Raw genomic sequence first — 21,726 nt, forward strand, 5'->3', positions numbered from 1 at the left:
TAATTTATTTTTGGCTGTGTTGGGTCTTCATTGCTGCACGCGGGCTTTCTCTACTCGTGGCGAGCGGGGGGGCTACTCTTCATTGTGGTGTGTGGGCTTCTCATTGCGGTGGCTTCTCTTTGTTGCAGAGCATGGGCTCTAGGTATGCAGGCTTCAGTAGTCGTGGCACGTGGGCTCAGTAGCTGTGGCTCGCAGGCCCTAGAGCGCAGGCTCGGTAGTTGTGGCACACGGGCTTAGCTGCTCCACAGCATGTGAGATCTTCCCGGACCAAGGCTTGAACCCGTGTCCCCTGCATTGGCAGGCGGGTTCTTAACCACCGCGCCACCAGGGAAGTCCTTCATTCTGTACCCTTAATGAGTGGGTCTTTGCTAAACCTCTAATAGTGTAAAATGTTTGTAGCCTAAGAATTCTTCAACCCTAGAACTGTAAGAGGAACAGGAGTATCTGCTAAGAAGTAGTGTATGTCTAGGTGTTGTGTGTGAGGACAGAAAGATTTGTTTCCTGTTACTCAGCAAGAATTCAACCCTTAAATCTACCTGGGTGAATAAGAGTTGTACGTGTAGGTCCTTGAGCTCTCCTTGCACTCCCTCCCCTCTCTGGGCCCTCGTAGCACGGTTTCTCAGACTTTTCAGTCAGTTGGTAAGTGATTCTCGACAGCAAAGTGGGGACAGAGAAGGATGAGAGGTCTGCTATTTTCCTGTCGTCTCTCCTCATTGCAGTATGTGCTTCAGGCTCTCGGCCCGTCCTGCTGTCACCTTCACACGTTGAGCAAGTGTCCCTTCTTCCCAGAAGTGGGGGCGGGAACACAAGCCCTGGATAGTGACTGGCCCTCTGCCTGCGGTGACAGAGCTGTCACTGAGCAGCAACAGGTACAGGCCCTCAGGTGCTTGTGGGAAAGGGGGCCTGTTTCTCCTGGGACGGATCCTCTGGGTCCCTGACATTTGTCTCCTACTTGCTCTTGGCTGGGTGCCCTTCTTTTCACCTTAGAGCCTCCTGTACCAGAACCTCAGGTTCTTTAGATACCTATTTTCTTCCTCTTAAAGGTAGTGCAGGGCTTCCCTGGTGGCGCAGTGGTTAAGAATACACCTGCCAATGCAGGGCACATGGGTTTGAGCCCTGGTCCGGGAAGATCCCACATGCCACGGAGCAACTAAGCCTGTGCACCACAACTACTGAGCCTGAGCTCTAGAGCCCACAAGCCACAACTACTGAAGCCCGCGCGCCTAGAGTTCGTGCTCCACAGCGAGAGAAGCCGCCACGATGAGAAGCCCACGCACTGCCATGAAGAGTAGCCCCCGCTTGCCGCAACTAGAGAAAGCCCGTGTGCAGCAACGAAGACCCAATGCAGCCAAAAATAAAATTAATAAATTTTTTTTTTTTTTTTTTTTTTACTTCTTTAGTCTAAGTTTTTTTTTTTTTTTTTTTTTAAAACATCTTTATTGGAGCATAATTGCTTTACAATGGTATGTTAGTTTCAGCTTCACAACAAAATGAATCAGTTATATATATACATATGTTCCCATATCTCTTCCTGCTTGCGTCACCCTCCCTCCCACCCTCCCTATCCCACCCCTCCAGGCGGTCACAAAGCACCGAGCTGATCTCCCTGTGCTATGCGGCTGCTTCCCACTAGCTATCTACCTTACGTTTGGTAGTGTATACATGTCCATGCCTCTTTATTGCTTTGTCACCGTTTACCCTTCCCCCTCCCCATAGCCTCAAGTCCATTCTCTAGTAAGTCTGTGTCTTTATTCCTGTTTCACCCCTAGGTTTTTCATGACATTTTTTTTTTCTTAAATTCCATATATATGTGTTAGCATACGGTATTTGTCTCTCTCTTTCTGACTTACTTCACTCTGTATGACAGACTCTAGGTCTATCCACCTCATTACAAATAGCTCAATTTCGTCTCTTTTTATGGCTGAGTAATATTCCATTGTATATATGTGCCACATCTTCTTTATCCATTCATCCGATGATGGACACTTAGGTTGTTTCCATCTCTGGGCTATTGTAAATAGAGCTGCAATGAACATTTTGGTACATGACTCTTTTTGAATTATGGTTTTCTCAGGGTATATGCCCAGTAGTGGGATTGCTGGGTCATATGGTAGTTCTATTTGTAGCTTTTTAAGGAACCTCCATACTGTTCTCCACAGTGGCTGTATCAATTCACATTCCCACCAACAGTGTAAGAGGGTTCCCTTTTCTCCACACCCTCTCCAGCATTTATTGTTTCTAGATTTTTTGATGATGGCCATTCTGACTGGTGTGAGATGATATCTCATTGTAGTTTTGATTTGCATTTCTCTAATGATTAGTGATGTTGAGCATTCTTTCATGTGTTTGTTGGCAGTCTGTATATCTTCTTTGGAGAAATGTCTATTTAGGTCTTCTGCCCATTTTTGGATTGGGTTGTTTGTTCTTTTGTTATTAAGCTGCATGAGCTGCTTATAAATTTTGGAGATTAATCCTTTGTCAGTTGCTTCATTTGCAAATATTTTCTCCCATTCTGAGGGTTGTCTTTTGGTCTTCTTTATGGTTTCCTTTGCTGCGCAAAAGCTTTTAAGTTTCATTAGGTCCCATTTGTTTACTTTTGTTTTTATTTCCATTTCTCTAGGAGGTGGGTCAAAAAGGATCTTGCTGTGATTTATGTCATACAGTGTTCTGCCTATGTTTTCCTCTAAGAGTTTGATAGTTTCTGGCCTTACATTTAGGTCTTTAATCCATTTTGAGCTTATTTTTGTGTATGGTGTTAGGGAGTGATCTAATCTCATACTTTTACATGTAGCTGTCCAGTTTTCCCAGCACCACTTATTGAATAGGCTGTCCTTTCTCCACTGTACATTTCTGCCTCCTTTGTCAAAGATAAGGTGACCATATGTGCGTGGGTTTATCTCTGGGCTTTCTATCCTGTTCCATTGATCTATATTTCTGTTTTTGTGCCAGTACCATACTGTCTTGATTACTGTAGCTTTGTAGTATAGTCTGAAGTCAGGAAGCCTGATTCCTCCAGCTCCATTTTTCGTTCTCAAGATTGCTTTGGCTATTCGGGGTCTTTTGTGTTTCCATACAAATTGTGAGATTTTTTGTTCTAGTTCTGTGAAAAATGCCAGTGGTAGTTTCATAGGGATTGCATTGAATCTGTAGATTGCTTTGGGTAGTATAGTCATTTTCACAATGTTGATTCTTCCAATCCAAGAACATGGTATATCTCTCCATCTATTTGTATCATTTTTAATTTCTTTCATCAGTGTCTTATAATTTTCTGCATACAGGTCTTTTGTCTCCTTAGGTAGGTTTATTCCTAGGTATTTTATTCTTTTTGTTGCAATGGTAAATGGGAGTGTTTTCTTGATTTCACTTTCAGATTTTTCATCCTTAGTGTATAGGAATGCCAGAGATTTCTGTGCATTAATTTTGTATCCTGCTACTTTACCAAATTCATTGATTAGCTCTAGTAGTTTTCTGGTAGCATCTTTAGGATTCTGTATGTATAGTATCATGTCATCTGCAAACAGTGACAGCTTTACTTCTTCTTTTCCGATTTGGATTCCTTTTATTTCCTTTTCTTCTCTGATTGCTGTGGCTAAAACTTCCAAAACTATGTTGAATAAGAGTGGTGAGAGTGGGCAACCTTGTCTTGTTCCTGATCTTAGTGGAAATGCTTTCAGTTTTTCACCATTGAGGACGATGTTGGCTGTGGGTTTGTTATATATGGCCTTTATTATGTTGAGGAAAGTTCCCTCTATGCCTACTTTCTGCAGGGTTTTTATCATAAATGGGTGTTGAATTTTGTCAAAAGCTTTCTCTGCATCTATTGAGATGATCATATGGTTTTTCTCCTTCAATTTGTTAATATGGTGTATCACGTTGATTGATTTGCGTATATTGAAGAATCCTTGCATTCCTGGAATAAACCCCACTTGATCATGGTGTATGATCCGTTTAATGTGCTGTTGGATTCTGTTTGCTAGTATTTTGTTGAGGATCTTTGCATCTATGTTCATCAGTGATATTGGCCTGTAGTTTTCTTTCTTTGTGACATCCTTGTCTGGTTTTGGTATCAGGGTGATGGTGGCCTCGTAGAATGAGTTTGGGAGTGTTCCTCCCTCTGCTATATTTTGGAAGAGTCTGAGAAGGATAGGTGTTAACTCTTCTCTAAATGTTTGATAGAATTCGCCTGTGAAGCCATCTGGTCCTGGGCTTTTGCTTGTTGGAAGATTTTTAATCACAGTTTCAATTTCAGTGCTTGTGATTGGTCTGTTCATATTTTCTATTTCTTTCTGATTCAGTCTTGGCAGGTTGTGCCTTTCTAAGAATTTGTCCATTTCTTCCACGTTGTCCATTTTATTGGCATAGAGTTGCTTGTAGTAATCTCTCATGATCTTTTGTATTTCTGCAGTGTCAGTTGTTACTTCTCCTTTTTCATTTCTAATTCTATTGATTTGAGTCTTCTCCCTTTTTTTCTTGATGAGTCTGGCTAATGGTTTATCAATTTTGTTTATCCTTTCAAAGAACCAGCTTTTAGTTTTATTGATCTTTGCTATCGTTTCCTTCATTTCTTTTTCATTTATTTCTGATCTGATTTTTATGATTTCTTTCCTCCTGCTAACTTTGGGGTTTTTTTGTTCTTCTTTCTCTAATTGCTTTAGGTGCAAGGTTAGGTTGTTTATTCGAGATGTTTCCTGTTTCTTAAGGTAAGATTGTATTGCTATAAACTTCCCTCTTAGAACTGCTTTTGCTGCATCCCATAGATTTTGAGTCGTCGTGTCTCCATTGTCATTTGTTTCTAGGTATTTTTTGATATCCCCTTTGATTTCTTCAGTGATCACTTCGTTATTAAGTAGTGTATTGTTTAGCCTCCATGTGTTTGTATTTTTTACAGATCTTCTCCTGTGATTGATATCGAGTCTCATAGCGTTGTGGTCGGAAAAGATACTTGATACAATTTCAATTTTCTTAAATTTACCAAGGCTTGATTTGTGACCCAAGATATGATCTATCCTGGAGAATGTTCCATGAGCACTTGAGAAAAATGTGTATTCTGTTGTTTTTGGATGGAATGTCCTATAAATATCAATTAACTCCATCTCATTTAATGTATCATTTAAAGCTTGTGTTTCCTTATTTATTTTCATTTTGGATGATCTGTCCATTGGTGAAAGTGGGGTGTTAAAGTCCCCTACTATGAATGTGTTACTGTCGATTTCCCCTTTTATGGTTGTCAGTATTTGCCTTATGTATTGAGGTGCACCTATGTTGGGTGCATAAATATTTACAATTGTTATATCTTCCTCTTGGATCGATCCCTTGATCATTATGTAGTGTCCTTCTTTGTCTCTTCTAATAGTCTTTGTTTTAAAGTCTATTTTGTCTGATATGAGAATTGCTACTCCAGCTTTCTTTTGGTTTCCATTTGCATGAAATACCTTTTTCCATCCCCTTACTTTCAGTCTGTATGTGTCTCTAGGTCTGAGGTGGGTCTCTTGTAGACAGCAAATATATGGGTCTTGTTTTTGTATCCATTCAGCCAATCTGTGTCTTTTGGTGGGAGCATTTAGTCCATTTACATTTAAGGTAATTATCGATATGTGTGTTCCCATTCCCATTTTCTTAATTGTTTGGGGTTTGTTATTGTAGGTCTTTTCCTTCTTTTGTGTTTCTTGCCTAGAGAAGTTCCTTTAGCAGTTGTTGTAGAGCTGGTTTGGTGGTGCTGAACTCTCTCAGCTTTTGCTTGTCTGTAAAGGTTTTAATTTCTCCATCAAATCTGAATGAGATCCTTGCTGGGTAGAGTAATCTTGGTTGCAGGTTTTTCTCCTTCAACACTTTCAATATGTCCTGCCACTCCCTTCTGGCTTGCAGAGTTTCTGCTGAAAGATCAGCTGTTAACCTTATGGGGATTCCCTTGTGTGTTATTTGTTGTTTTTCCCTTGCTGCTTTTAATATGTTTTCTTTGTATTTAATTTTTGACAGTTTGATTAATATGTGTCTTGGCGTATTTCTCCTTGGATTTATCCTGTATGGGACTCTCTGTGCTTCCTGGACTTGATTAACTATTTCCTTTCCCATATTAGGGAAGTTTTCAACTATAATCTCTTCAAATATTTTCTCAGTCCCTTTCTTTTTCTCTTCTTCTTCTGGAACCCCTATAATTCGAATGTTGGTGCGTTTAATGTTGTCCCAGAGGTCTCTGAGACTGTCCTCAGTTCTTTTCATTCTTTTTTCTTTATTCTGCTCTGCAGTAGTTATTTCCACTATTTTATCTTCCAGGTCACTTATCCGTTCTTCTGCCTCAGTTATTCTGCTATTGATCCCATCTAGAGTACTTTTAATTTCATTTATTGTGTTGTTCATCGTTGCCTGTTTCATCTTTAGTTCTTCTAGGTCCTTGTTAACTGATTCTTGCATTTTGTCCATTCTATTGTCCATTCTATCTCCAAGATTTCGGATCAACCTTACTATCATTATTCTGAATTCTTTTTCCGGTAGACTGCCTATTTCCTCTTCATTTGTTAGGTCTGGTGGGTTTTTATCTTGCTCCTTCATCTGCTGTGTGTTTTTCTGTCTTTTCATTTTGCTTATCTTACTGTGTTTGGGGTCTCCTTTTTTGCAGGCTGAAGGTTCGTAGTTCCTGTTGTTTTTTGTGTCTGTCCCCAGTGGCTAAGGTTGGTTCAGTGGGTTGTGTCAGCTTCCTGGTGGAGGGTACTAGTGCCTGTGTTCTGGTGGATGAGGCTGGATCTTGTCTTTCTGGTGGGCAGGTCCACGTCTGGTGGTGTGTTTTGGGGTGTCTGTAGACTTATTATGATTTTGGGCAGCCTCTCTGCTAATGGGTGGGGTTGTGTTCCTGTCTTGCTAGTTGTTTGGCATAGGGTGTCCAGCACTGTAGCTTGCTGGTCGTTGAGTGAAGCTGGGTGCTGGCGTTGAGATGGAGATCTCTCGGAGATTTTTGCTGTTTGATATTATGTGCAGCTGGGAGGTCTCTTGTGGACCAGTGTCCTGAAGTTGGCTCTCCCACCTCAGAGGCACAGCACTGACTCCTGGCTGCAGCACCAAGCGCCTTTCATCCACAGGGCTCCTTAATTTGGGATGATTCGTTGTCTATTCAGGTATTCCACAGATGCAGGGTATATCAAGTTGATTGTGGAGCTTTAATCCGCTGCTTCTGAGGCCAAAATTAATAAATTTTAAAAAATAAAATAAGGATAGTCCACAATTCTGCCATCAGAGTTAATTGTTAACAAACGTCCATCCCTCTCAAAGTGTGTTTTCATCCTTGAAAGTCTTTCCTCTTAACTGTTTCTGAATGCCTGCTTCCCTTTTTATGCGTGTGTCTAACTACACACCCCACGTTTCCTTTCTTTCCTGTCTTGAACTCACGCCGGTTCCCATCACCAACAGCTCTTCCACGTTGGTCAGAATTAGGGTAAAACTATCAGTTGCCCTCCTCACTTCTCGCAATAGTGAAACTGTCAGCAAGGCAAATAAAGAGATTATCAGAAGCACTGCTTGAGGCTTACATGAGACTCCCAGTGCTGTCTGCATAGTTAAGGTCTGACAGTACCACCCGAGGTCACTGTCTTTGGTCCACTCCTGCCACATCATCTCTGCTCCTTACCCCAATTACCTTTGCCAAGATGCTCTTCAGCGTGCCTCTACTCTGTAGTTTACACATTTCCATGCAGATATATTTCTTTTTGACTTAAAAGAGGAAGTAGATTAGCATTATAGCAGGTTGTTTCTTTTTTTAAAAAATACACCTTTCCATCTCTTTTAACTCTCGTACTTTGGTAGACAAACAGCTGAGGATGTAAGTGTTGTCTTTAAACTGTCAACCTCTGTGAACACTGAATGCTTTTGCCACTATTATTTTCTTCTTTATGTCATATCGAAATAATAAGTTTTATAGTTTCATCTGGGCATTTTCTCTCCCCATTTTTAATTCAAAATGTTAAAACAAAAATCCAATTAGCAAGTTGTCCAGCAAACATGTACTTCCCATCCTTCGTGGGATTTATTTTGTTCCTGGCCTATTTTCTTAAACCGTGCCTCAGAAAACCAAAACCCATTTTTTAGTTCCATTTATATATTCATTGTCTTTGCTTCAGTAGCCCCCACCTGTAGACACCTAATTGTCCCTTCCCCTCTAAAATCCAGAACAATTAAAAATAGTGGTGAAAATATCACCTGTGCTGCTAGGGACTTTGGTTTCCATAAGAGTTGGCCTAGAACAATGGGGAAAACTTCTGTAATACGATTAACTGTCACATGTCTGATGCAAAATTTGTTTCCAAACAACAAATTTTTTTTCTTATTTTCCATATTTATTCTGGTTTTTGTTTTTTGTTTTGTTTTAGTTTTGAATTCCAATTATACTTTCTGGATTTTCTAGGACAGAAATAATTTCACATATTTTATCCCACTGTCCCCATGGGTACTTTTGTCCTGGACTATGTGTCCCGATCATGATTCGAGAAAATAGACTTGCCATTGTCAACAGGCAAGACAGAAGGTGGGCACAGACTGATCCACTTGGTGACCATGTAATGCTACACACACACACACACACACACACACACACACACATGCACACACTCAGATAATTACTTAATGTGTTGGACTCTAGGAGGTGTTGAGAGACCATATCACCTAGTGTCCCTGCTCTTCTCCCAAGACTCTTCTCAGACCAACATAATTATTTGTGGTAGAAATTACTGAAATTACCATACCTAGTAGATTAAAACAGTTGAGAAATGCCCAGCAGACACCTACAGGTGGGTTTTTATACAGTAGCATGTTCTTGACTCTGTTCTAAGCCAGTTAGAACCACAAGAACAATCCTTAAAATTCTATATATCCTGCATCACCCCATTAGAAATCTGAATTTAAATATTTCCAGATTTTCTGCTCTAAACACATTTCTTTAATGTAGTATTAAAATGAAACTTCTAGTCAACAGAATAAGACATTTTTTATGTTTATTTTTACATATTCTCTTTTAGCAAATGACTTGCTGAAAGACTTTCCTATTTTTAGTAATTTATTTATTTTTGCTGTGTTGGGTCTTCGTTTCTGTGTGAGAGCTTTCTCTAGTTGTGGCAAGCGGGGGCCACTCCCCATCGCGGTGCACGGGCCTCTCACCATCGCGGCCTCTCGTTGCAGAGCACAGGCTCCGGACGCGCAGGCTCAGCGGCTGTGGCTCACGGGCTCAGTTGCTCCGCAGCATGTGGGATCCTCCCAGACCAGGGCTCGAACCCGTGTCCTCTGCATTAGCAGGCAGACTCTCAACCACTGCGCCACCAGGGAAGCCCAAGACTTTCCTATTTTTAATTTTCTTTCCCAGAATTAGGAAATGAAGGCTAGTCCCTGGATAATCTATACTTTTTCAATATATTGTTTTTTTCTAAAATTCTCTAGGTGGGTGTGGTTGACTGTTTCTGTGTACATTATATTTTGTTCAGCATTTCTTTTCCCCAAAAAACACAAACCTGTATCACTATCTTAATGGTTTTTTCTTCTCCTATTAGAAGAACCAAATCATATCGGTTTTCGTTGGAAAAGAAACAAGTGTGTTTTTTTGGCAAGTTGTTTTTATATTAAATCTAATTCTGGGTTCTCTCTCTGTTAACTTACAGGTATCATGATAGAGGAAACCAGTTTTGGGAAAAGTTATGCACAACAGAATTTCGAGAGCTCTACGCTCTGGGCACCATCCATAACGACCTCTATGTTATAGGAGGACAGATGAAAATTAAAAACCAGTATCTTATTACAAACTGTGTTGATAAGTACTCTGTAGAAAGGGACACTTGGAAAAGGGTGTCCCCCCTTCCACTACAGTTGGCGTGTCATGCTGTAGTAACAGTGAATAATAAACTTTACGTGATTGGAGGCTGGACCCCTCAGGTTAAGAAATTTCCTGTGTACCTAACTGGCATGGCTGTGCTGAGTCTGGCCGCTCTGTTGAAAAATGTTGTAGTTGTTGAATACTAAAAGAGTATGACCCACATTCCGGTAAAATGCCTTTTATGTTATAGAATATTAAATGGAAGATTTTAAAGTGTTAAAGCAGCTCAGGAGAATGAATTTTAAAGTGTTATTCATAGGCATGACTTCATTCAGTATTTGTGCTGTGTTCTTCATAACCCTTCCCATCCTTGCTGACTATGAAGGATGCTTATGCTGAGGGGTTATCCGTAAGGAGCATCTAAGTAGGAGGCGAAGAAGCTGGATCCTCATCCCACTTCTCTCTGCTTTACAGCTGTATGACCTGAGGCAAGGATTCTTAGGTCTTTTTCATATTAAAGTTCTTACTCTAAGTGGGAAACCAGAATGTTCATCCTGTGATGGCACAACCATTTCCACAAAAGTATATTGCAATTTTAACCTCTTCATGTCTTTGCTGGGCATCAGCAGATAAAGAAACCAGAGACTGTCTTGAAGCCCAGAGAAGGGGCGCAAGACAGGATGGAGAAGTCAGTGGAGTGGGACCACAGAGGCCCTTTCTCTTCTCTTTCGTGTCCCTCCGAGCGCCTTGGGGCTCTCACAGAAGTTTCACTCCAGCTGCCTTCTGCCCTGGCCAACCAGTCTTTCTAATAAAGATTAATCTTACCAGCTCATTTTCTGTCCCCATGTCATAAACTAATTTTATTTTAGCCTATGTGATTTCTTCTTTCACCAGATTCGCTTCATGATAAAACTGGTGCTTTTTAAATCATTTCATAAGCTTAAATTTTGCCTTTTATGGTATATCATACTTGTTTTAATAACAAACGTCACATTTAATACATTTTAAAATTCATGCTATGTATCAAAAAGTAGCTTAGATTTAATCACAGTTAGTAGCTGAAACCTGACAAATTATTTGTAATAAAGCTTTTTCAGAACTATTCATTTACATAGTTAATTTTGCATGAATATGCTCCAAAGAAAAGCTTTTCTTTGCTTTTTTCCACTAAAGCAAATATTAAATACTTAAATTAGAAGGAAAATTAAAACAATAAAGTCAGTATTTCCTAATATATAATGTCTTCAAACACGTCAGTATTTACTGCATAACGAAAGCTTTTGCTAGTCTGTACCGAATACGATACATTAAATTGCAAGAAAGCATGGGGTAGTGATTGCACTACAGTGATTATAACCCTGAGCTAAAACTAACTGCATACAACTTTCATAAGTATGGAAATTATTTCTCTGTTGAACACCTTCATCCAAAACAAAAAGCAAAAGACACTTAAGCATCTTTAGCTTGAAGTCATAGAAGGTCCTAACACATTGTAGACAAAAAATATTACTTCACCTCAAGTTCAGGAGTAGGAAAAGCTACATACATCTGTGTGTATTCAACTTCTACTTTCCCTAGTCATTAAAAAAAAAATGTGTATATATATATATATATATATATACGTACATAAAATAAATACATAAAAATAATTGCAAATAATTTCTATTAATCCATGTATCTTTAAAATTAAATTCAGACCACTCCTATATTATGGTATAAAAATACTCTCATTACTAAAACACTCAAATGTTTTTGTAATTTTGTTCCACTTGGATTAGAAAAATATTATAAAGAAAAATGCTTTATAAATTATTAAAATTAGTTTCTCACAAATATTATTTAATCCGCCACTATAAAGCTTGGTAAAATAAAATTATACTTTAAATACTATTCAAAAAAGCTTGGTTTCGTTTTTAAGGCTTTGCAGTGCTTCATTTTTTAAAAAAAATGCTGTATGTATTGCCTCACTGCTCAGATCACATATTGTTTGCTATAACCCAACACCTTAGCCCCATTATCGTAGAATATAAATTCCTCCGATACTGACAGTGTACTTATATCCCCAAGTCATGGGATTTGGTGTGTTTGTGAGTATGACTCACTACGGTTAACCTCTATTTATCTCCTTGGCTGTCTGCTTTGATTAATTGCATTCAGGTACTCACGAAGATCTCTAAGTGGTACGTTATTATACTGGCTGTCATAATTTCACACAGATGGATCTTCCTGACGAAGAACCTGATCGATTAAGCAACAAGCTGCTGAAGTATGACCCCAGCCAAGATCTATGGACAGAGCAGGCACCCATGAAGTACTCAAAGTACCGATTCAGCACAGCTGTGGTCAACAGTGAGATTTATGTTCTGGGTAAGAAGAAGCTAAAAGAGTGTAACTCCTTTTATTTTTTCTCAGCAGTTTGCCTCAGTGAAAATGAAATATTCTCCCTTCCTCTTGCATTTCAGTTCAACTATATACACAACTAGCCCCCAATTCTCTTTTGTTTCTTAATTTCTAGAGCACAGTCAGGTAAGATTAAATGAAAGTCTATTGACTTGTTGAAAGCAAAGTTATTTTTATCAAATTTTTAAGTCGCTTGGAATGCAAGAACAGTAGTGATACATCCTTCTATACCCACCAAGTAAAATATGGTGAAAAGGCAGTAAGCCTTTGGCTGCCTTCAGCCGATGAAACGTGGGCTTTTGCAACCAACTGATCCTCTGTACTAACAGAAGAGAAAGGCAGCAGACGTAAGACGATGCCACAGATACCAGTCCTCTTTGTGTTGCCTCACCCACCAAACTTCTACAGAGGTTATTAAGTCATTTTTTACCCGAATGCATTTTTTTCTTTTCTCTGGCATGAATATGTGTGGTCCTGCACCCCCCACTAGGGACTGGTGAAAGACTGGTTTGTTCCCACTAATGTGGGTTAAAGTGACTCTGAACATCCTCTGTGTCTCCCCACCCTTCCCACTCCTTCTATTAAGTCCTTTGCTCGTCTAATCCCCGTCCCACTCCCTAACGTCACCCTCTGTCACCTCGCTTCCCACCCCTCCATCACTTTCCCACGAGTATGGGAAGAAAGAGGTTGAGACAGGAGGCTGAGTGGACTGGTAAAATGATGGCGATGCCAATTCTTTATTTCGTCCCATCTGCATTGATGCCTAACTGGCAAAAACAACACGGGGAAGATGCTGGGTAACAAAAAGATGGCCAAAAAAAGAAATATGGGCTGAAAGCAAACCAAGCACTTGAGCAGCATTTTTTTTTTTAAACTAAAGGGAAGCCGTTATCTCTTGGCTGCCTGCACAGCCTGAAGCAAATAATTAACGCACTCAAACATTAATAGTTCTATGATTTTAAGAACAAGAACATTATGCAACATAATTTATGACTGCCTCAGTTATGAGGCTCACTTGTGATTATAACTGAGTTTTTCCTCTGGGTATATATTCGTTACTTTCGTTATAACCTTATGCAGTGTCATAGGCCCAGTAGAGATAACATCTAAACTAGGATCGATTACGTGGGATGGAGGTATAACTCAGGAGTGAAGTGCTGATCCACTTATTATATTAACGTTGGAGGCAGTCAAAAGTGGGAAAAAATGATGTGTCAATTGAAGCAAAATGAGATTCCCCCACTGTGGAGCCACAACTAGGCTAAATGTGGAATACAACTGATAGTGTCATCTTTTTGTAAATTGCCTGGAAAGGACACCCAAGACACCCTTTGGAGCTCACGCTTCACAGCATGAACAAACGTCCACTGAGTGAATGGAAGGGAGTAGATTTTTAGAGGACCTGTAAGATGTGGGTAAGAGAAATAGAGGAAGGAGCGTGCTCCAAGAAAGGAGGCGCTGGGGAAGGGTGGGGAGTACAGTAGAAAGAAAGGCAGAAGCAGAGGTTCGGAGGTGAGAAGGAGATGCTAGGAGTAGAGGATGCGAGAAGGATGAGTGAATGAGCCCACAAGAGCAGGGACGGGTGGGGCTGAGAGTTGGACACGTGCATGGGAGCAGCTTACAACGGCTGGTGGATGAAGAATTAGGAGAACAAGAGGGAGCAGTGAGAAAGTGCACAGAAACATGATGAGAGAATGTCTGAGGAAGGTTGCCAAGGTCAGGATATAAGGAACGCGTCAAAGGTGAGAAGAAAATGTCAGTGGGGACATCAGTTAGAAAGTCTTTTGCAGCAGCATCAAATATAGTTTCTGGATATTCAGGGCTGGGGACCAGACTCACAGTCTCTCAAATAATTTTACCATCTTGGCAGATTGAATCCAAAAGGTTCCAGTTTCCCAACGTTTGCTACTTAACTCCCAAGTATATGTATAAAGCTTTTAAATGGAATGAATTTCAGTTGTTTAGGTATTTTTGTGGTACACTTAGTTCAGATTTAATTGTTCATTGCAAATATAACTGGAATGTGGGCAAATATCATACAGAGCCCTAAAACCTTCTCGATGACTCACACAGGTACCATGCACTCATGTGTTAACTGTCTTAGCAAAAGCCCTGTCTGCTTTCGGGAATCTCTATGTGTCCCACTGTGATTGGAGTCACTGCCAACTAGTACAGCAATGAGCCCTCTCCCTAATACCTGTGCTGGACTTAATTCCTTATGATCTCCTAGATAGTCTACAGGCCACCCCAAAAGAGCAACCACAGAAATCTTCTTCACCATGGAGGGAGCAGGACCAAGGCGGGAAGGCACCAGACCCTGACTCCATCATTTACTACCTGGTATGGCCCTAGTCTAGTAAATCTTTTTTTTTTGGGGGGGTGGTAATATCAAAATTTGAATGCCTGCCTCTTAGAGATATGATTAAATAAAATAATGTATGTAAAATCCCTACAGTACAAGTATTCAGATATTATAACTAAAGTTCTTTGAGCCCTTCGTGTTACAGACAGTTTGCTTAATTCTTTACATAAAAAGTTTCATTTAATGATCATAAAAAACTGAAAGTATTAACTCTCTCTGTATGGCCGACTAGATATCTAGACTGATCCTCCCACTGAAAATACCAAAAAATGTTAGGTGAAACGTGTTTAAAATCCCCTGAACTAAGAACTGTTATGGCAGTAAACACTCAGCAGGCCAGAATCTAAGTGAAAGCAGGAGACTTCTAGCAATGGAGAAGTGAGAAGGGAGACATCCCCTCCCCAAAAAGCAACTATAAAGACAGATAAATTTGTCAAAAACAACAATTTCAGATCTCTGGAAATCAACCAAAGATAAACAACAATTTGAGAAGAGCTTAATTTCTCGAAACTGCTGAACTTGAAGTCAGTCTTCAGAGAGCCTGTGACATCCTGGCCTGAGACTGCCCCGACTTGCAGCCCAGAGCATTCAGCGTGGTAGTTCTACTGGAGTTGGGACTAGCTGTGAATCCTAGCAGCTTTGTTTGCCAAAGGGGTCTGATATGTTTGGGAGCAGAGGGTGGAAAACCCACACTCAGAGTGGCAAATGGAAAAAGCCTGCAGCTCTCCTAAGCTTGAGGTTTTAGTCCTGGTTGGGACAGCAGCAGATAAGAAAACTAGCCGGAAATGTAACAGAGATCTTCTAGGGAAATCCTAGAATAAGAGCAGATTTGAGAAGTCTGAAGAAAGAATCTGTGAACTTGAAATAGATCAACAGAAATTATATAATCTGAAGAAGAGAGGGGAAAAAAATTGAAGAAAAATTAGCAGAGCCTCAGAGACATATGGAATAACATGAAAGCTACCAATATAGGTATAATGGGGATCCTGAAAGGAGAGAGGGAAGGGGCAGGAAATCTCTTTTCAAATGAATATTTGTCAAAAACTTCTCAAACTTGATGGAAAAACATTAATCTACAGTTCCAAGAAGCTCATCAAATCCCAAGTAAGATAACGTCACAGAGATCCTCACCATAACACATCATAGACAAAATACTGAAAGACAGAAAATCCTTTTTTTAAAATTAATTAATGAATTTATGTTTGTCTGCATTGGGTCTTTGTTGCTGCGCACAGGCCTTCTCTAGTTGTGGCGAACGGGGGCTACTCTTTTTTGCGGTACGCGGGCCTCTCACTGTTGCGGCCTCTCCTGTTGCGGAGCACAGGCTCCGGACGCACAGGCTCAGCAGCCATGGCTCACGGGCCCAGCCGCTCCGCGGCATGCGGGATCTTCCTGGACCGGGGCACAAACCCGTCTCCCCTGCATCGGCAGGCGGACTCTCAACCACTGCGCCACCAGGGAAGCCTCGGGGGCTACTCTTTGTTGCGTTGTACAGGCTTCTCATTGTGGTGGTTTCTCTTGTTGTGGAGCATGGACTCCAGGCGCACGGGCTTCAGTAGTTGTGGCTCGCAGGCTCTAGAGCGCAGGCTCAGTAGTTGTGGTGCACAGGCTCAGTTGCTCCACGGCATGTGAAACCTTCTTGGACCAGGGATCAAACCCATGTCCCCTGCATTGGCAGGCGGATTCTTAACCACTGTGCCACCAGGGAAGTCCCCAGAAAATTCTTAAAAGCAGCAAGAAAAGAATGACGTCACATAGAGGGGAACAACAATACGCTCAGCCAGTGACTTATCAGAAATAGTGGAGGCAAGAAGGCAGTAGAGGTCTTCCTTGGTGGCACAGTGGTTAAGAATCCGCCTGCCAATGCAGAGCACATGGGTTCGATCCCTGGTCCGGGAAGATCCCACATCCTGCGGAGCAACGAAGCCCATGCACCACAACTACTGAGCCTGCGCTCCAGAGCCCGTGAGCCACAACTACTGAAGCCTGCGTGCCTAGAGCCCGTGCTCCGCAACAAGAGAAGCCACCGCAATGAGTAGCCCCCTCTCGGCACAGCTAGAGAAAGCCCGTGCACAGCAACGAAGACCCAACACAGCCAAAAATAATTAGTTAATTTTAAAAAAAGAAACAATTAGCAACTGAGTCTAACAACATAAAAAATGATTATGTCATCAAAAATTCTTAATAAAAAAATGAAAGAACTGAATCCAGCAACATAAAATATTATTATATATAATATTATGACCAAGTGGAATTTATCCCAGGAGTGCAGGAATGCAAGGTGGCTTTAATTTTAAAAACTCAATTAATATAGTAAACCATATTAATATAGAACAAAAACCAAATGATCATCTAATAGATGTAGAAAAAGCATTTGACTTGAAATTATTTACAAAACAGAAACATCACAGACTTAGAGAACGAACTCATGGTTACCAGGGGGGAAGGGGGAGGGGGAGGGATAGTTAGGGAGTTTGGGATTGACAGGTACACCCTGCTATATTTAAAATGGATAACCAAGAAGGACCTACTATATAGCACAGGGAACTCTGCTCAACATAATGTAACAACCTAAATGGAAAAAGAATTTGAAAAAGAACAGATATCGTATATGTATAACTGAAGCACTCTGCTGTACACCTGAAACTAACACAACATTGTTAATCAACTGTACTCCAATATAAAATAAATATTTTTAAAAAAGAAAAAGCCTTTAACAAAATCCAACCCCCTATCATAATAAAAATTCTCAACACATTAGGACTAGAAGGGAATTTCCTCAACTTATTAAAAGGTACCTATGAAAAGACTACAGCTATGGTACGTAGTGGTGAAAGACAGCTCTTATTTCTAAGATGAGGAACAACTGACAGGTGCCTGTTCTTGCTGCTCCTATTAACATTGAAACAGAGGTTTTAGCCAGTGCAATAAGGCAATAAAAAGAAATTAAGCCATACAGATTGGAAAGGAAGAGTTTAATAGTCTCTATTCACAAATCATATAATCCTACACGTAGAAAATTCTAAGAAAGCTACAAGAAAAGAAAGAGAGAGAGAGGGAGAGGGAGAGAAAGGAAGGAAGTCAAAGAAAGAAAGCAAAAAAGAAAGAATACTAGAACTAATCATTAATTTTAGCCAAAGTCACAGGATACAAAATCAGCATACAAAATTAATTGTGGGATTTCCCTGGTGGCACAGTGCTTAAGATTCCATGCTCCCAATGCAGGGGTCCCGGGTGTGATCCCTGGCCAGGGAAGTAGATCCCACATGCATGCCACAACTGAGGAGCCCACGTGCAGCAACTAAGGAGCCCACATGCCACAACTAAGGAGGAGGCAAGCTGCAACTAAGGAGCCCACGAGCCACAACTAAGACCTGGTGCAACCAAATAAATAAATAAAATTTTAAAATTTATTTGTATTTATATGTGCTAGCAATGAACATTCCAAAAATGAAACTGGAAAAACAATACTTCCCAATAACATCGAAATGAGTAAGATATGTATGAATAAATTCAACCCAAAAAGTGTGAGAATCATACACAGAAAACTATAAAACACTCCCAAGAGAGTTAAAAAAGAGCTACATAGGGGACTTCCCTGGTGGTCCAGTAGTTAAAAATCCAATGGTTAAGAATCCAATGCAAGGGATGTGGTTTCTATGCCTGTTTGGGGAACTAAGATCCCACACGCCGCGGGGCAACTAAGCCCGCACACGCCACAACTACTGAGCCTGTGCGCTCTGGTGCCCGCGCACCTCAACTAGAGAAGCCCGCATGCTGCAACAAAGATCCCCTGTGCCACAACTAAGAGGCGATGCAGCCAAATAAATAAACAAATTAATTAATTTTAAAAAGTGGTTCCTTCTGCATTTGTTTGAAAAAAATAAAAATAAATTAAAAAGAGCTAAATATATAGAGACATATTGCTTGTGTATGGATTTGAAGACTCAATATTGTTAAGATAGCAATATTCCCCAAATTGATCTATAGATTCATTGTTTTTTAAAGTTGACAAGCTGGTCCTAAAATTATGTGTAAATGCAAGGAACCTAGAATAGCCAAAACAATTGTGAAAAAGAAGAAAGCTTGAGGACTTATTTAACCCATTTTTAAAACCTAGAGTTACAGTAATCGAGCTATAGTGGTATAAAACCAATGGCAGACATATATATCAATGGAACAGAAATAAGAGTTCAGTAATACATTTTTACATTTTTACTCAGTTGATTTTTGACAAAGGTGTCAGGGCAATTTCAGTGGGGAAAGATGAACTTTCCATCAAATGTGTTCAGCCCATTACCTCACACCACAGCAAAAAAAAAGGAACAATACTGTATCGTGCACTTAAAATTTTGTTAAGACGGTAAATCTCATGTTAAGGTTTTTTACCACAATGAAAAAATTTTTTAAAATTAAAATTACAAAGCATGCTGTTAAGGTTAAGAAAGATGTAAAGGGGTGGGGGAAACACACATATTGAGGAGAGAAAATATAGTGTAGAAATTCAAAATTATACATTGAAAGAAGTAGGAAGAAGGAGGTAGCAAGAGCCCTGGGCTCGAGGGGAGAAGAAGCATCGAGAGACTCCTGAGTGAAAACAGTTATTTAGGAGCTGAGTGAAAATGAGGAGCGGTCTTCTCAGAATTGAAGGGAGAAAAAATTCAGGGGAAAGTAAGTCTTTTAAAATAACAGGTACAATTCAATTGAGTAACATGGGTGTCAGAGAGACTAATACTTTCCATCAGAGAGATACTGTGTTTTCTTATCATACTGCAGTTTGATTCAACGAATACCTGTTGGGGAATAAGATGTGTCAGACCCTGGGCTGAGTGTTGAGGACCCAGGGATGGGAGACACACACTGAGCCCAGAAGGAGTGATGGCCTAGGACAAGGTACAGACAGATAACCGTGCATACACAGGGCTAAGTGCACACCTATGTGGACACATGGTAACACCTATGCAGACGGTAACTAACTCACACCACAGGTAGGAATTAGTCAAATGAAGAAAAAGGAGAATGATACACTTGGCACCAGGAACAGGATGAGTCCAAATGTGGCAGAGAAAGATTACATGGAGTTACTTTAATGCTCTAATATCTCACTTCCCCAGTGAATATGAATTTGGTCTGTTTCTCAATTAAATGCTGACTACTGGCTGCTGTTAAAGGATAAGACCACTGCTCAGTATCTGAAATCAAAAGCGCTGACGTTATTGCTCACCTACGTGCAGGAGGGTTAGCTGGTCAGAGACCTTCTCATTGGGCAAAGCAGATGGATAATCATAAGATTGTGGGCAGGAGTTTGTTTTGGATTAGTGTTGTCACAAAGGTGGGAGTGGGGTGTTGTCAACCTTAGACGTGTGGTTTGTGTTCGTTGCAGAGGCAGGAGTGTCAAGTCTGCCTCGGCAGAGGGGTCAGAGATGAGTCAGCTTCTGACTGGCTGTCTTTAGGGGCAAGGCTCCATCTAACCAGCTGCTCCAGAGTCAAGTTCACTGAAGCAGGTTGTCACCGACTGATTAATCAGGTTGAAAACCAGTTCTGATGTTGGCTTGTAACAATACCTGTAGTAAAAATCGTTTTTTCTTAGGGGTGCGGACCTTTTATATTTTCTCACTCTCCCCTTTGGCCTTCTATCAGCCAAAGCAAAAGGCGAGACCGTGAGTGTGATCCAGATGTCCTCCACTGTGCTTGTTTCTCCTTGAAGACAAGATTTTATCGGTGGGTCTGATTTTCAGTTTGCATGTCCGTCAGCGTAAGTCCATTCTGGTTCTGTCTCTAAGTCATTTGTTGGAACATTTGTTAGGACAGCGGCTCCGTGGGGTTAAGACTCTGGATAAACAAATCAAGCTGTGCAACATACAAGCGCAACAGATGACTACAGGAGGGGTGGGCGCTCAAGGCACCATCCGGATTCTTCCAGGTCCGACCCTGAAGACACGTCCCAACAACTGCCTGAGTCTTCCGTGATCGTCTTCCTTGACAATCCACTTTTCTTTTTGCGTGGATAGAAATTGTTGTACCTCACCTGTGGCGTTGATCCAGGTACAAAATGAAGTGTCAGCAGTGGCACAGACTCCCCTTGGTTAGCAACCGAAAAATGCAAGGCTTTGCTGATTTCCATAACTATCTGGGCGAAGGAATTTTAACTGTTTGGTTTACTCTTTTCTACATCAGCCAGAGCGGCGGACAAATTGTTGAGGACCCCCTGAGTTGAAGAGCAGCCATGCATGGGACGGTTAGCCTCAGGATTCTACTCCACCAGTGTTCGCCCTGTCCTTTCAGGCTCTGTTAGAGGATGTAAACCCCTGAGGGTATTGGGACATGGACACTGAGACACAGTGTCTAACTAATAGGCTGATAGGACAACTGGTCCTGGTCCTGGACTGGTACCCAGCGCCTGGCTCACACATAGGAAGAGAGAAGCAGGGGGGCTGCATTAGAGATGTGATCAGCCTCAGTGGAGCCATAGGTAGACTGTCTTTAGGGCTCGTGGTAAACTGTCACTATTACATCCCAAGAAAACTGTAATCCCTTTGTGTCAGTGCAAGGACATTGTTTTCCATTTTCGTATTGTATCATTATTGGTAACATTCGTGTAGCCTCTCTCTATATCATACTTCCAATTAGCTGCACAAGCGACAGTTTGGGAGAGCCAAGTAACAGAGTTACAATGGTCATCATCCCTCAGTAAGACAATAGAGAGAAAAATATCATCAGAGACATAAAGAATGAAAATACACAAAAAAGGGCTTCCCTGGTAGCGCAGTGGTTAAGAATCCACCTGCCAATGCAGAGGACACAGGTTTGAGTCCTGGTCCGGGAAGATCCCACGTGCCGCGGAGCAACTAAGCCCATGCGCCATGGCCGCTAAGCCTGCACACCACAACTACTGAGCCTGCATGCCACAACTACTGAGCCCACGTGCCACAACTACTGAAGCCCGCGCGCCTAGAGCCCATGCTCCACAACAAACAGAAGCCACCACAATGAGAAGCCCCCGCACCGCAACAAAGAGTTGCCCCTGCTCACCGCAACTAGAGAAAGCCCGCACAGCAATGAAGACCCAATGCAGCCAAAATACAAAAAAAAATCTTTTGAGTTAATTCCATCTATACAAAGATTTCCCAGGTGTCTTCTTTGCTTGAAATAAAGTAAAGGTCCTCCTGCAGACAAA

The 21,726-nt window shown here is 41.0% G+C and overlaps 2 protein-coding genes across 3 annotated transcripts in view; one reads left to right on the plus strand and one right to left on the minus strand.

Annotated features, from left to right (window-relative positions):
- Positions 1 to 21,726, minus strand: part of MGLL (monoglyceride lipase) — a 283,419-nt gene that overhangs the window by 220,988 nt on the left and 40,705 nt on the right. The gene's annotated exons all lie outside the window — the stretch shown is intronic.
- KBTBD12 (kelch repeat and BTB domain containing 12) overlaps positions 1 to 21,726 on the plus strand; it is a 59,528-nt gene that overhangs the window by 10,170 nt on the left and 27,632 nt on the right. For both annotated transcript variants that reach the window (XM_004285444.3, XM_049715521.1), the window contains exons 3-4: positions 9,636 to 9,906; positions 12,004 to 12,154. In XM_004285444.3, the coding sequence (XP_004285492.1) occupies positions 9,636 to 9,906; positions 12,004 to 12,154 (422 nt within the window). The remainder of the gene's footprint in view (positions 1 to 9,635; positions 9,907 to 12,003; positions 12,155 to 21,726) is intronic.

Source organism: Orcinus orca, chromosome 10 (genome assembly GCF_937001465.1).
Source record: "Orcinus orca chromosome 10, mOrcOrc1.1, whole genome shotgun sequence".
Taxonomy (NCBI): Eukaryota; Metazoa; Chordata; class Mammalia; order Artiodactyla; family Delphinidae; genus Orcinus; species Orcinus orca.